This window comes from Aedes aegypti, chromosome 2 (genome assembly GCF_002204515.2).
Source record: "Aedes aegypti strain LVP_AGWG chromosome 2, AaegL5.0 Primary Assembly, whole genome shotgun sequence".
Lineage (NCBI taxonomy): Eukaryota > Metazoa > Arthropoda > Insecta > Diptera > Culicidae > Aedes > Aedes aegypti.
In genome coordinates this window covers 22,940,859-22,957,184 of record NC_035108.1, presented here as the reverse complement: position 1 = coordinate 22,957,184, position 16,326 = coordinate 22,940,859, and the positions used below count along the sequence as shown (strand labels likewise).

General features: G+C 39.2%; 1 protein-coding gene across 1 annotated transcript in view; it reads right to left on the bottom strand.

Annotated features, from left to right (window-relative positions):
* Positions 1–316: 316 nt before the first annotated feature.
* LOC5571258 (protein FAM91A1) overlaps positions 317–16,326 on the bottom strand; it is a 31,428-nt gene continuing 15,418 nt past the window's right edge. Inside the window, exons 5-10 of the mRNA XM_001653506.2 lie at positions 6,352–7,522; positions 1,312–1,421; positions 953–1,246; positions 784–887; positions 653–722; positions 317–589 (exon numbers count right to left, since the gene is read on the bottom strand). Of these exons, the coding sequence (XP_001653556.1) occupies positions 479–589; positions 653–722; positions 784–887; positions 953–1,246; positions 1,312–1,421; positions 6,352–7,522 (1,860 nt within the window). The 3' untranslated portion in view covers positions 317–478. The remainder of the gene's footprint in view (positions 590–652; positions 723–783; positions 888–952; positions 1,247–1,311; positions 1,422–6,351; positions 7,523–16,326) is intronic.

Below are 16,326 nucleotides of genomic sequence, written 5' to 3'. Positions count from 1 at the left end.
TTTTTATTTCAAATCAAAACATGCAACGTTTAATTCAAGTGCTGTTACCTTGATTTTGTCAAGATTTAACAGTAGTGCGAAACCAAGTGCAGAACTATTGATAGTATGGTGCTTATTTTTTACCGTGTAATGCTGTGTTAGGTCTCATACCTACTTATCGACGATAAAACAGTACGGTTTCAGCTAGTTTATACCCACCACCACAGTTGGCTCGCTTTCGCTTATTGCAATCGGTGTGTGCCTTCAGCACAATAATACCCAAAATTTGCTTATCAAACTAGATGTAGTCTCTGCGAAGGACTCTATTCTTCTGTTAAATATATTAAGTAATGACTCTATCGCTTTCCAGCACTATAGCTTTCCGGTTAAAAGTGGAATGTATTTTATGGTATCTTCTTGGGGGGAATTTTTTGGTGTATCTCAGATTAGATTTTTTGTTTTCCGCAGTTATGAAATTTGCACGTCAAGGTAGCTATCTCTATTTTCCGTTCCAGGTGATGATTTTACCGTTTTCGAACGCCAGATTTATGCGCGGCTTGGGAACCAGTTTACCCGGTTTGACCAATTCCATACTCTCGTCCTCGTAGTACTGATATGATAAATTGGTAGGTTTTGAATTTGCAGACGTGGAAGAGTATAAAAAAAGACTTACCAAACATTGCGATATAAACTTCAGGTAGGAATGCTCCATTTTAGAATTGACCTCCCGGATGGTTGCGATCCTACACAAAACAAAAATAGAATTCAATAAATCCGCCTAAAATTTATTGCAACTCAACTCACTTGTCCTCCGAGCAAAGCTTTTTAATAACATGCTGACATATGCTGGTATTGCAGTCTACGTCGAACAGTGGAATGCCGAAATGGACATCCAGTAGGGTCCACTCCTAGAAGATACCGAATGATAACATAATAATGAGCTGAGCAAATATTCGTAACGTGCCAAACGAACCTCCTTTCGGTTTCCTCCCAATCGATCCCTCGAATCCGAATCCGAATCAACATTCCGGCTGGCATCGGCCAGCTGTTGCATCAAATCGTGATCTGGACTGGGCGCTGGTTCTGGGTTGAAATGCTGGGAATCCACGACGGGTGTCGCCTGGACAGCTGGTTCGTCATCTTCGGGAAGATCCGGCTCCGGAACTACCTTCCCTTCGTAGATGTCCCGTATCCGGCGAATGTCCTCGATCAGACTGGCGTCGTCACTTTCAATGGATGTGATCGAACTGATTGTATCCGAGCGGGTCTAGTTGAAGGGGGAATTGGAATCAGATCTTACGACGATACGGATGGAAAGAGGTGAAAACTTACCGCCTTAGGCTTCGGACAGTCTGGTTTTGATGTATCGGAATGCTTTCGTTCCTTGCTGCTTTTGGGATGGTCTTTGAATAGATGAACGTTCTCGTCGTAATTGTCGCAGCCTAAAATCAAATTGAGGAAGGATTGCTTGAGAAATTAAGAATCGCGTGGGTTCGGATAAAGAATGTTGTGGGTCGAGGATGTTTTTTGGATTGGAAATGTTCTTGATTCTCAAGGGCATAGAGTACCATCTCACTGTGTTTTAATTCCCCGATTTCATGCGCTTTTTGAATAGCGTCTCGCTCGTTGATTTTAGGCTCATAGTTTGTTCAGAGGAAGTTTTCAGTATTGAAAAACGCTTTTTTTGATATAAACAGTGTGGTGATTAATCCACCTAAAAGTGAGATAAAAAAATTATTTTTTCGATGGTTCGAGATAGAGCTTTGGTGTCTTCAGCAAAGTTGTAGATGTTTTTGATTAGAGCAACTTTGTCGAAGACGCTAAATTTCTATCTCTTATAGTTTTCATGATATGGAGTGTTTTATGAAGAAAGCCCATTAAAATCATATTTTTGATTGTAACTTGTTTTCATGATTTTTAAGATTTTTTAGTTCTTTGGCAAAACTGTGCATTGCATAAAAATACATGTTTTTGCTGAACATTGTAAGCTTCTAGCTTTTACAGAAAAATAGTTATTTAAGTATTATTGATATTTTTAAGGGTATTTGACCTTGATATAACCTGTTCCGGCGCAAAATGGCGCAGACAACCTTAGGAAATAATGAAACTACTACCTTTTGGTATTCAAAATACGAGAAAAACATTTGTCTATAAGAGTCTTTTCACTTGCTATGAAAACCTATAAAACTGGTCTAAAAATCTTATTATTTTGAATATCTTTTTTATCTTAAGAGATAACGTCTTGCAATGTTCAGCAAAAACACGCATTTTGAGTTAACAAATAAATTTGTAGAAGGCCAAAAAAATGTGAAAAATCTTGAAAAAAAGTTACAGCGAGAAAAGCAATTTTGGGCGCAGTGATGTAGGTATTTAATTTATTTTCACATATACATGAATGCATTTGGCTCTTTCTTTTTAAATTCAACCTAGTTATTTCTCTCAAACTGATTCCTCTTCTGCCTCATCTGAGTCCACATTAATCAGCATTGCTGTAGCATCTTCCGTGAGAGATTTAATATGTGTCTTTGGCCAACCACGAGCGTAAGTAATGATTGGATCAGACGAAATCATCAACCAGTGCATCAGATCTTCGTTTGCGCATTTTCGGGATATCTTCCTTGTATGGTGTTCTCGATATCTGTAAATTTAGATTTGTTATTGTTATATGTGAAATGAACAAATATATTGAACCTTTACCGTTTCCACTCTTTATTTTTGGCTTCCTGAGCCTCCTCTGACAGCTGCCCAATCGGAACCAAAAAATACTCCATTACGGTAGATCCGTGAATCAGAATTTTATGTACGCTTGCCGGAAGATAGTACCAAGGGTAAAGTTTGATTAATAATCGAGCCGTCTCTTCACAATATAGTCCAAACTTCGCTGTTTTGACTTCGCGTCCTGATGCCATTACTTGTAAAATTGTATTGCAGTTAAATCTAGACCGGTGATTTCAGCCACTTTTTCTGCATTTTCAAAAAATCTGCGTGCTACGTTGCCCGTATTTGATGTACCGCTTCCACCTGCACGTGGTTTGTCGACATGCAAACCTAACTCGATCTTGAAACGCTTTTGAATAATTTTCTTGCGTTTCAGCATCGCCTCTTTGTCCGCTCCACGTGGAGACCATTTCTTCAATTCAATGCGATACGACACTTTCAAAAAATATTCAAAAAATCTTATCCATGCATGGAGGACGCTTAGACCAAACTCTAATGCTGCTTCGTCAATTGTAAACGCTTGAACTTGCTGTATGTTATTCATTTGTTTCGGTGTGGTTTTGCATATATAACATCTTGCAGATGATTTCGTATCGGTCAACGCCGAACAGACCTTGCCATCTACCATCGTGAGCAACATTTGATAGCTGATACGCATCTTCCTGCCGTTCTTTTCCAGTTCCGTCGGTTTTAAAGCTTTTATTTGACCGGCCAGATAATCTCTTTCTCGATGAACAAGTTCTGTCGTTTCAACTGTCATTTGAATATGGATTGGTCTGCATAGCCGCGTAGACGATGGACGGGGGTTTTGAAACAAAACTTTTTCTTTTGATGTTGCTTTGATCGGGACAAGACAGGACATGAATATGCTTGCATCGGATTTTGTCCCATCGTCATTGTCAAAGACTTGATTATATTCCGCATTTCCGGTGCTACCGTCCATCCCATATTTGAAAGTCATCTGTATGTCCAGAAGTTCCGCATCAGTGAAGTTGATCAGCATGTCTTCGTGAACCGCAATAATACGTTCAGACGTCAAGTCAAGCAAATGCTGCAACTTGATATCAATTTCTGTTTCAGTTATTACAACAAACTCTTCGACGGGATAGCATTTTTTTTTTTTGGCGGCTAAGACTCGATTATAGGCTGGATAGATGTTAGCATTTCGCATTTTAGCACCAGAATGAAGTTTGTTGTACTGTGTGACAGAAAGATTGCAATCAACCATGAGAGCCACAGCCTCCACATCCGTGTACGCAACACAAACTTTGTCCTCGGAAGTTTTCCAAGAGTGTTTGATTTTTGATGCTCTGGAAGGTGTTGTTTGTGTAGCCTCTTTGATTATATCAGCTGCATCTCTTTCGTTAACCTCTCGAAGCTTCATTTGAGCTGCAAATGCTAGCTCATTTGATTGATAGCGGTTCCGGATATCAGCTGTTTTTCTTCTTTTTGTTGCATTAGTACAATGTTCAAAAGGAAGTTTTTGCGACCGGTACTGTTATTTTTCGAAAATGAAAGGATACTCTCCGGTAATTTGAAAGGTTTTTCAAAGTAGCTGGCATAACGTGCTAGAACCTTCTGCTTTGAGCGGCCTTGTGTGTTCCATTGTTTTTTGAAATAGCTGCATACAAGTCCAACATGTTTTTCAATTTTAGAAGTAACAACCTTAGAGCTAAGAGGATCGATTGCAAAACTTTCGAGTACAAATGATAGAACAGTTTGAATTTTTTGCATCGGGTTCCCCTTTGTATCAACCCACAGTGCAAAAAGGTGTCGTTTATCAATTTCTATTATGAACAATGAGACCAATCACGTAACAATATGAGTCAGAGTTGACTAATCATGTGAATAAACAAGACACTTACCTAAAGTCGCCATATTTTAACGATTTTAAAATTCACTGGAACAATGTATTTACAAAGACTCGTATCACTTTCAGTCTACCAACTCCAACCAACGTTGATGACAGATGGTAATTACACTCTTAAATATATTTACCGAATTATGTTTTGCAATTTACATAGTTAATCCATATCACAGATAACTCTAGATCCACCGTACATACAAACGTAGAGTCAGGCGCTAAAGTAGAAAACCACAATCAAAATTGTATATATCACTTTTTTGTTTAAAAAATGGGAAGCAACTTTACTTAAAACAATATATTATTGTTCTAAAGTAAACCTTCAAATCGCTTTTGTCGCTGTAACTTTTTTTCGAGATTTTTCACATTTTTTCGGTCTTCTTCAAAGTTATTTGTCAACTCAAAATGCGTATTTTGCTGAACATTGCAAGACGTTATCTCTTAAGATAAAAAAGATATTCAAAATAATAAGATATTTAGACCAGTTTTATAAGTTTTCATAGCAAGTGAAAAGACTCTTATAGACAAATGTTTTTCTCATATTTCGAATACCAAAAGGTAGTAGTTTCATTATTTCCTAAGGTTGTCTGCGCCATTTTGCGCCGGAACAGGTTATATCAAGGTCAAATACCCTTAAAAATATCAATAATACTTAAATAACTATTTTTCTGTAAAAGCTAGAAGCTTACAATGTTCAGCAAAAACATGTATTTTTATGCAATGCACAGTTTTGCCAAAGAACTAAAAAATCTTAAAAATCATGAAAACAAGTTACAATCAAAAATATGATTTTAATGGGCTTTCTTCATAAAACACTCCATATCATGAAAACTATAAGAGATAGAAATTTAGCGTCTTCGACAAAGTTGCTCTAATCAAAAACATCTACAACTTTGCTGAAGACACCAAAGCTCTATCTCGAACTATCGAAAAAATAATTTTTTTATCTCACTTTTAGGTGGATTAATCACCACACTGTTTATATCAAAAAAAGCGTTTTTCAATACTGAAAACTTCCTCTGAACAAACTATGAGCCTAAAATCAACGAGCGAGACGCTATTCAAAAAGCGCATGAAATCGGGGAATTAAAACACAGTGCATCGTTCTTGCAACACGATGTACAAATATTGCTCTATGTATTTTTCATGATTATCTCCAGAACTTTCATCATAATGTAGTGCTGTTATTAACTGTTATTAAGTTTCTTTCGAGTACTCCTAGAATTTCTATAGGAGTTGATCAACTATTTCTTCCACGACTTCCGAAGAAGTTCATCTTATATTTCCTCTCAGAACGTCTTTAAAAATTCAAAGAGAATTTTATCACGATGGTCGTTTAGACTTCTTTGAACATAAAATTAGGATTGAGTGCTTTGCAAAGTTTGTTTTCATGCGTTTTTATCTGTGAGGATTTCTATCCTAGTTTTTGCGTATTGATGCCGAGATTGTGACTTCAGTCGAGGATAGATTACCAACTGGTGAGCACGTTCTATGCTTGTGATTTGTGTCGTGACAATGTTACATTTATTATACTTACCTACTATTTTGAAAGATTGATTACACATTTTATCCAGATATCGTAATCAACGTAAACATTGTAAATTTTAACAATGTATTGTATTGCTAAATTGGTCTAATGTTTTTTTTTACAATTATTCCATGACGTCTGGTAAAAATCCAAGACTTTCCAAGTCAAGCATTGAATTGCCTGACATTTCCTGACTATCCAGGTCGACACCTTGATTGTTCTGACCTGAGAACGCTAGGCATTAACAGTTCAACCAACTCACCATAATCCGGCACTCCTGTCCGGATGAACGTCATATAGCCGAAGCTATTCTCCAAATCCAGCACCTTGGCCAGTTTCCGCACCGCTGAGTGTCGGAACCACTCCGAACCACGATTTCCAGCTTCGAATGGGAACACTTCGTAGTGCATCTCGGCCGGCTGCTTGATTCCGTAGCCCTGTATAAGCACGCACCCGTTCTTGAGGTGTTCGTTTAGCGAAGCAAACTTTTCCGAATTCAGCACGAACGATTCCGTGTGGACAATTGTGATGAGAAGTTTTCCGTAGCCGAGAAACAATCGCGGCAGATGGGTCAGGACGGTTCCCTTGGTGAGGAGCAGGCTCGGCGGTCCATAGCCGCCCATGTGGTAGTAGAACAGCTTGGACCAAATGTGTGAATTGGTGGACGTCCGGTAGAATTGGCCAAAGAACGGAATGGTGAACGGTGAGGAGAGGACCCCTGAGAGAGGGGCGGCAGCGATAAGAAATTTGTACTTCTTCTCTAGGAGACGGTTTCGGGTCTTCTGATCGAGGGCTTCAAGGCTTTCCAGACGGAGGAGATCCAACTCTGTGTTGAGGACGGTTTTCAGTGCGACAATCGTCGAGCGTAGAATTATGGCGTGATGGAAGTAGCGGCTGACCTCGCCTTCGCCATCGGCATCCAGAATGGAGACTTTCTCCAATTCGCGCAGAAAGTCGTTCATTCCTTCGTCACAAAGTTTGCCCACTTCGAAGAGAGTGACGGCGTGAGTTTTTAACCCAGGCGACAAGTTTCCCATCATGAGGAAAGCCGTGAGGGTGGAATCGAAGACGAACCCGACTCGTTTGGCGTCCGGCGAACGGAACTCCTCGGGTTTGGCATCCGAGAGGTTACTGTAGTCGCCGGGACTTTCTTCGGCAGGACTTGGGCTGTCGAGCGAACCAATAGTGAGATCAGCTGGACGCTCGCTTTGTTCACTTTCCACGGATTCTTGGCTGAGGAGCAGGGAATGATAGTTGAAGATCGTGCGGCCAGTTTGCTGCTGCTGTTGGTCACGCCTGGCATTTCTCCAGCTTTCGTGCGGTTCCACGTTGTTTGTGAAGCTGGATTGTTTGCGACGGGCAAAATTGAGGCGGCAAAATAGCGATGTAGCTTGTTTGACCGTGTCCAGTGGGACTTGCAGAATGTTTGATAACTGTAGCGAGAAAAAAGAAGTGATAATAGCATTTATATGTTTTGTTTTTCAGATAATTTGATCAGTCATTTCAATATAGATATTTTTTTCTTCTCAATTGCGGCAAGTATCACTAATCATAACACTGTATAAATGTTTTCAAATAATGTCCAGGAATTTCATAGGAAACTAATTTAGAAACATTTATCTAAATTTTCCTTCAGTTAATACCTTAAAGATTTCAGTGCTGCTTTAGCCTTGGTTAGCAACAGACGTGTCGCACCAAAGCGTGTATAGCAAAATAAATTTCAATAGAAACTACAACTTCTGTTGAACTGAGTATGGCTGACGATAATCTCCGTCGTCAAAGACAGTATCCTATTTCATCGCCGGGGCCATTCCTGGTAATCGCTGAATCTGAGGATGGCTCAAATTTAGCACCATCGACGCTTTCGAAAAACGTGATTCGCCTGATGGGAGATCAATTTGTGAAATCATTACCACAATCGAAACGCCGGATCAAAATATTAATGGCATCAGCTGAAGCTGCGAATACCCTGGTTGCGGCAAAGTTGCCAAACGTTTCGTTCTCGATTCCGCAGCGGCTAGTGGAGACGTTAGGTGTTGGCCATGTGGAACTCGACGTTGATGATGAAGAATTGCAATATGCCATATCATTCGATAAGACAAAAGCCGAGCAAGACAATAACCCTGAAGTGTTGGAAATTCGACGTATCACGAAGCGCGCGGGTGAAGGTAGAGAGCGGTTGACTACTGTTATCGTCACGTTTGCGGGCCAAACACTACCTACCCACATCGAGCTCAATAGAGCGCTCTATCCAATTAAACAGTATGTGTTTCCCCAACGCCAATGCATCAAATGTTGGCGTTTCGGACACGGAGAGAAAAACTGTAGGAGCAAAATTCGATGCAACAGGTGCACCGAGACTAACATCACGGTTGAGCCAGAACATGTATGTGAGACGGAGGAACCGAAATGCGTTAATTGCAACGGGGGTCATCTAGCAAATGAAGTCAAGAAATGCCCTTATGCTATTCGCCGCAAGGAAGCCGATCTTAACAGGAACGCAGCTTATTCCCAAGGACCTAAGGATTGGTTCTCCAACTTAGCAATTCCCACTGCAAAAGCACCAACTATCGTTATTCCTCCAACTACAACCTTCATTCCAATTGAGAATGAAGACACCAATAATGACCATCTTGCCCCAGGACCAAGTAAGCGTAGACGTCCATCTACTTGTCTGGATGGCGAAGCAATCCCAGCTTTGGAACTTCACGTGGAATCCAGCATTCGGTCTGTCGTGGAAGAAGCCTTCAAAAGTCCGGAAATCATTGGAGCCGTCGACGACATCATCGGAGCACCGGTGGAATACAAAGAAAGAGCTGAAGAAAATTTGCGGGCTGCTATCAGTGAAGTGGTGAGCCAAAGGGTGCAAACCTTTATGAGCTCTTTACGTTTATAATAAAACACGCCGGGCACCCCCGTTCAAAGCATACCTCTACAAATTCTACAGTGGAATTGTAGGGGAGCGATCAGCAAAAAGGCAAACATCTTGCATCTCATTAACAGCCTTCAATCATCGGTAGTGTGTTTATCCGAAACACACCTAGACAACATGACCAGCTTCGACATTTCCGGTTTTCGAGTTTTTCGGAAGGATCACCAGCGAAACTCTATGGGGGTACTCGTTGCTGCTAGAAACGAGTTCCACCCTAAGGCTTTAACATTACCCTCGAGCAATGGAATTGAATGGATCGGATTACAACTCCACAGCTGTGTAGGTGTTATGTCCATCGTTTCGCTCTATATTCATCCACATGCATCGGTATCCCAGAATCAATTAGAAATATTAATTAGGTGTGTACCACGCCCGTGTGTGCTGACTGGAGATTGGAATGCTAAACATCCTATGTGGGGGAATGCTCGGCATAACTCTCGTGGCAATTATCTGCACGCTGTTTTAGAGGACTCCGATTTAGTAATACTTAATGATGGTAGTATCACCAGATTCGACGCTACACGAACCGCTAGTGCATTGGACCTCACTTTAGTGTCTGCGGAGATCAGCTTGATGCTCAATTGGGAGGTGATTGAGGATCCTAACAGTAGTGATCATCTACCCATCTCCTGTGGATCGCTAGAACTGATTGTAGAAACACGGTTCCCTGAAATCAATTACAGAAGAATGGACTGGGAAAAATTCAACTCGAATGTGGAAAGTGCAATACTTTGTGTGGAAAGTGAAATAACATACGAACAATTCTTCAATATTCTATGGAGTGCTTTGGTAGATTCTTCACCTCCCCCTCGTCATGTTGGAAGTCTTAAGGTACCTCAACCTTTCTGGGACGATGAATTGAGCGCAGCCCGTCAGGACTCTAGATCGAAGTTCAAGGTCTGGCGTCGTACCCTAGAATATGAAAAGTATTGCGAATATGTGGAAGCAGATAACGAATTCAAAAGACTGGTGAAAGTGAAAAAAAGGCAATCTTGGAAGCAGCTTTGTGACGGTTTCGATTCCCAAACTTCAGTCAGCTCACTTTGGACACTTGCACGGAGATTCAAGGGCCGTGCATCCGGTGGAAATCGGCAATTACGTGATGAACAACAGATTAACATATTTCTGGACAAACTTGCACCTGCATCTACAATGGAAAATGTGATAAACTTCCCAAATTGTGACTGTAATATCCATAACCATAGTTCTTGCTTCACAACTTTGGAGCTAGAGGCGGTTATTCAGAAGGGAAAGGACACTGCTCCAGGTGTCGATGGTATATCTTACTCAGTGATTCAGAGGTTGCCATTCATAGCCAAGAAATCATTGATTAAAATTTACAACACCATCTTTGAAACAGGTGTTATCCCCGAGGTCTGGAACACCTTTCAAGTGGTTCCGATTCTGAAGCCTGGAAAACCTCCATCAGAAGCTAACTCTTTCCGCCCCATAGCCTTGGCGTCATGTCTCCGTAAAAGTTATGAGACTATGGTTAAAGAAAAAATTGAATGGTATGTTGAAAATCACAAGCTTCTTCCTAATGGAATTTGCGGATTTCGGAAAGGTAAGGGCACCCTAGACGCACTCCATCTGCTCATCGATGAAGTGCAAACGGCGTTTCAGAATAGACAACACGTGATAGCCTGTAGTATCGACATCCAAGGAGCATACGACAACGTTCAAATACATTCTCTGGTGGCACAAATGAGATCATTAGGAGTTGCTGAGTGCCTATCCATGTCGGTTTATGCACTGTTTAAAGAACGACATCTTGTTGTGTCTCTGGGAGATACGAGTAAAATTGAACGCACAACATGGAAAGGGCTGCCACAAGGATCCCCACTGAGCCCATTATGCTTCAATCTACTGATTCACGGACTATTCAAGCCGTCTGATGGTGCTGTTATTCGGGTCGGCTTTGCTGATGATATAACAATTGCGGTACGTGGTTCGAATATGCTGGATAGTGTAAATAAATCCCAAGAAGCAATCAATGAAATGGTGCACGAAATAAACAACCTTGGCTTACAAGTATCACCTTCTAAGTGTACAGCGATTGTTTTTGCGAAAAGAATGGTAGACGATGTGCCGCAGCTGCGAGTGGAAGATCAAATTTTAGAGTACAGTCCATCGTTGAAGCTGCTAGGACTTCACTTAACACCTACATTACACTGGGGAAAACATTTCTTCTATCTTAAACATCGCGCGGGACTGTTCATCAACTTCATGAAGTCCGTTGCTGGCCAAGCATGGGGTGCCGATCCTGGCGCTCTTCTTACCATCTATAAATCTTGCGTTAGACCGATCTTGGAGTACGGGTCTATATTTTTCCGTGGCGCCTCCGAAAAAGATTCGATTACTTTAGACCGGATCCAATGGAACTGTATACGTATTGCACTTGGATCTACGAAAACAACTCATACGGGTTCTCTAGAGGTGATGGCAGGTCTAACACCTTTAGATATCAGAAGAGAAGCTGCAACTATGAAATTCATTGAACGAAGATATTCCATCAAATCCTGGAATGATAAATTTGTGAAGACGACAATCGATGGTTCTGCTTCAACCTGGATCCGTCGTAGTATTTTACAGTACACGGCTTATACAGGACGTCAAGTGGAAACATTCGAAGTACTGCCATGCTTTGAGTTCGAATTAGGCATGAGACAAAAAGTGGTAACTGTTGACAAATCGGTATCGTTCGAATTATCAAGCAACTCATCCTTGAAAGCTAACGAAGTCGTCCGAAATCTTCTCGAACATCGATATCCGAATGCATCAAATCTGGCTACAGACGGTTCCAAAACAATTGATGGAACTGCCTATGCGGTAGTAAATGCGTTTGGTCAGCCAATCAGCCAAATTAAACTTCCGCATCAAGTTTCTGTTTTTCATGCGGAGCTGCTTGCAATACGGAAAGTCACACAAATTATCGCAGCTATGCCGAGGGCCGACTATGTAGTACTCACGGATAGCTTAAGTAGCCTTGAATCTCTTTCCAACATAAAAATCACCTCTTATCACCCGTCAGCGTGGTATGAAATTAAGGCATTGGTTCAATCCATCGAAGAAAAGGGATCAAGCATTACATTCCTATGGGTACCATCTCATCAAAATATTCCGTTAAACGAAGCAGTTGACGAAGCAGCAAAAGAAGCATGCCAATCGGGTGGATCAGATTACTATCGGTTCACATGTTTGGACATAGCTTATCCAACTCGGACAAGATCTATCAACTTGTGGCAATCAGCTTGGAATGCGGGCATTAAAGGCAGATTTTGTCACAGTATTCTTCCAATCGTTTCAACGCAAGCATGGTTCAATGATTTTGGTTTTTCGCGGAGAGAAATCGTTCTTCTATCCAAACTGATAAGCAACCACTCCAGACTGCCGTCACACCTCAAGCGGAATAACATCGTTGAAGACGACACCTGCCAGTGTGGCGAAGGCGTAGCTTCGCCAGATCATCTCCTATTCGACTGCAACATCTACGAGGATTGGAGACGGAATGTTTGGATCGAAATCGTCGGTGAAAGGGCATTTCCAGATCTACAGTTAATACTACGTAGCAGAGATATGAATGTACTTAAAACAATAGCAAATTTCTTTATTAATTGTAATATTGATATGTGAATTATTTGTTGACAAAACATGGCCAAACAATGGAAACAAGAGGCCAAATAAATAAATAAATAGAAAAAAAAATACCTTAAAGATTTAAAAAAAGAATTCATTTATTGATCTTCTAGCGGCCTTCTTAAGAGCTCAACCTGATTTTTTTAAGGAAACCCTAAGAAATTGTTCCAGAGTTACCATCATGAATTTCTATAGGAATTTCTTTAAAGATTTCTCAATAATGTACTAAGCCCTCAAAGAGCTCATTCAAAGTAATTCTTCAATAGATTTCTGTAGGATTCCGTCTAAGATTTCCGTTTAGGACATCTTCAAGAATAACCTACTGTACAAAAATATAAATAAAAAAGATATACCCAAATGATTAAATGCTAAATATATTGAAAAAGGTTTCATTTTTTTTTGCCGATTTAGGTGGACAACGTTACGACAGCGCATAAGAACCAATGAAGGATTATGCATGTTTTTCCAAATAACGATCGAATGTATATGTTATCAATTCAAGAATGAAGAAAGAAGAATTGGTATGATTGATAAAACTTAATACTTTCTTCGATGTTCGAATCATTCGTATTACCGTAAAGTACCCATATTTCACGCGTGCTCCTAATTTCGCTCACTGACATTTTAAACATGTTTTGCGGAAGAGATTTTGAATGACTGTATTCTGAATAATTCTGCTTCAGTCATGGTTACATAACATCCAATTGTGTAGTCCAATATGTATCAACAAATATGGATAAAATGGCAGTGAGCGAAATTAGGATTGTGCACGACATTATGGTAGCATCACGGTAAGTGTTAAGTTTTATCAATCATAACTACAGGGTTTCAACTCGTTTAAAGGAATGAAATTCCCTGATATTTCCAGGTTTTTCCAGATATTGAAAATTATTTCCAGGTTTTAAAAAAATCTCCAAAATACATAAATGATTGACGAGTAGATAATGATGTGAGTTAGTTGGTAAGATGACTAAAAATATATTTTCAAGGATTGATAAATTATGTAACGATAAATTTCAAAGTGTTTTTCTCAAAAACAGACTATTCGATCTTAAGGAAAAAATAGCTTTTCGAAGTACCCAGAGTATTTCTCTGAAGAACGTTTTGTATTGTTATCCTTATTGATATCTTGGAAAACTCAGGGCTGGTAGCGATTTATCGCCTCGAAAATAAGGACCTTAGAAACTTCTTGCTTGAAGAAGAAACAATTATGAACCAAGACCTCGTTTTGGTGGTACAAAAAGAAACCTAAAAGGAACCACGACATGAGAATTAGATTCATAAGTTGAACAGAGATTGTTATAAGATTATTCCTAAGACTCCTTTGGAATTCCTCGTGACAATACAAGTATTACTGCTCGTTTTAATCCTTCACATATTATTTTGAAGATCTCTTCAAGAGCATGTTTTGATTTTTAATGAACTTTCCAAGTAATTCTTAGAAAAAAATCGTTTTAAATACTTTCGAAAATTCAATCTGGAATTTTTCACAGAAATTACTTTGGAGATTCCATTAAGAATCCATACAAAAATCGTTTCAGACATTTTCCAATGAAGCAGGAATGTCTGCAGAGGAATGTAAAGGAAGTATTTCAGATTGATTTGAAGAAAACTGTTAAAAATTTCACGTGGAATATCAAAGAAAATCCTAGAGTAATCTCTTTTGAAACTTGTGTGAGTTCTAAGGATACCTTGATGAATTTCTACTAGGATCTCTGAAAGAACTCCTATGTTCTTGATAAAAATTTTCTTAGGATTTTCTTTATAAATTGCTAAGATAACTGAAAACAACTACAATCTCTGAGTAATGTCCTACAAGACGTTTAGAAGAAGCAATTCGGACTGAATCCCTGGAAAAAAAAACATCTGTGAATGATCAATAACTGTAATAATTGCTGTAGTATTAACTGGTGTGGAATATGATTTAAATTTTTGAAGAATACATGGATATTTGGAATTGATTTTTTTTTAGAAAAATCTTTGAACCGCAACTGTAATATTATGATGAAATGCTGCAGAAATGCTGTGAGAAGTTCTGAAGGAACTTAATGTGGAATCCCAGGTCAAATTCATCGAGGAATTCTTGGAAAAGTTTATAATAGATTTCATCGAACAATGCCTGAATGTTTTTTTGAGCAATTCCTGAGAGTAATCGTGGATGAATAAAAAAAAAAGAATCAAAATGAAAATGCCTAGAAGAAATGAAAAATCGTCGAAGGAATTATTGTAGGGTTTTTTTTTTTTTTAATGTCGAAATTATTTTTTTTTTCCAAAACTCTGGAATAAAAAAGAAAACCTGAAGGATCTGTAGAAATTCTTCAAGAAGAAACAATAGGAGATATCGGTGAAAAATGTTGGAGAGCAGGTACATCACACACCCTGTAGTGGAGATGTCTATGGGTAAGAATTGTAGAGGTAGTATTTTAAGTGAATGAATTGTAGATATCTTTACCAGAGGCGACTCGTAACCTCACTTTTTACCTGTTCTACGAATCAAAAAATGGTTAGTTCGGCAGAATTAGATTGTAAAGCAAACAGTAAATTATTGGAATCGTTCTTTCTAATAGATCTCTTCTCAATAGATGCAAATTTGTTTCTGAAATTCAAGAATTTCTATTCGTGGAACAGGTAGATTTGAGGTTAGGGAATCGCCACTGATCTTTACCCAGACATGAAATAAAAGAGAGGAGCTGGCTGGTAGCGAACTCAGTCAATAGCCTGCGGTATGGAGGAATAGCCTTGTTGTTTGGTAGTCGTTAGTTTTCAACAAAAAAACAGTGGAAAAGTATCTAAACGAAATCCTGTGATAATTGCTAGGATTTTTTTCAGGGTTATCTCTGTGAAAATTTCTGCTATTTTTTAAAACTCTAGCATAAACGTTTGTGGAAGCGTTGGAATACTCTAGGATTTTCTGAACCAAATTCTAAAGAAATTCTTCTAAGCATCCATTGAAAAATCGCTGGTAGCAGTCCTGGAAGTATTCCATAAGAATTTGGAATGTTTACACTTATGTATCATATGCTCATGAACGACACCAACCTGGAACATTGCTTGCCGTTACCAACTTGGCGATCTTAAGTTCTGCTTCCTTGGTTAAACATGTTTTATACTCAATAAATACAAATCGTTAACAGCATCAGCCATGTCAACTAACGTTTTGATAGCAACGCAGCCAAATTTTTTTTGATTGACAGGACTTTGTGCCACGAAAACGACATTTCTACAATATTCTACCATGAACTACTGCTTCAAAATAATTTCCCTGAGTGTAGCCTAAATTCCCTGAGAATTCCAGGTTGAATAAAATTCCCTGATAATTCCAGGTTTTCCAGGTTTTTCCAGGTAGTAGACATCCTACCCAAAAATAAAACTAAGATTGCGCACATTTTTCAGGTTCTGAACTAGTATGTGTTGGAATGTTAAAAGATTTACTGGAGCAAATTTTGAAGGAATTGTACAAAACATTTCTCAAAAAAATCGTTGGATGAATTTCTGGACAAATTCATAGAAATGGTAGAGAAATCTGCAGAGGTATTTCTGAAAGAGAAGGAAGCACAAGAAGGAAAAAGAAAACTGGCGTTATGGTAAAAAATAGAGATTTTCTGAGACTTGCATTTAAGTAGTGATCAGGTCTCTAAAATGAGACCTGTTGTGGGCTTCGTAGCCGTG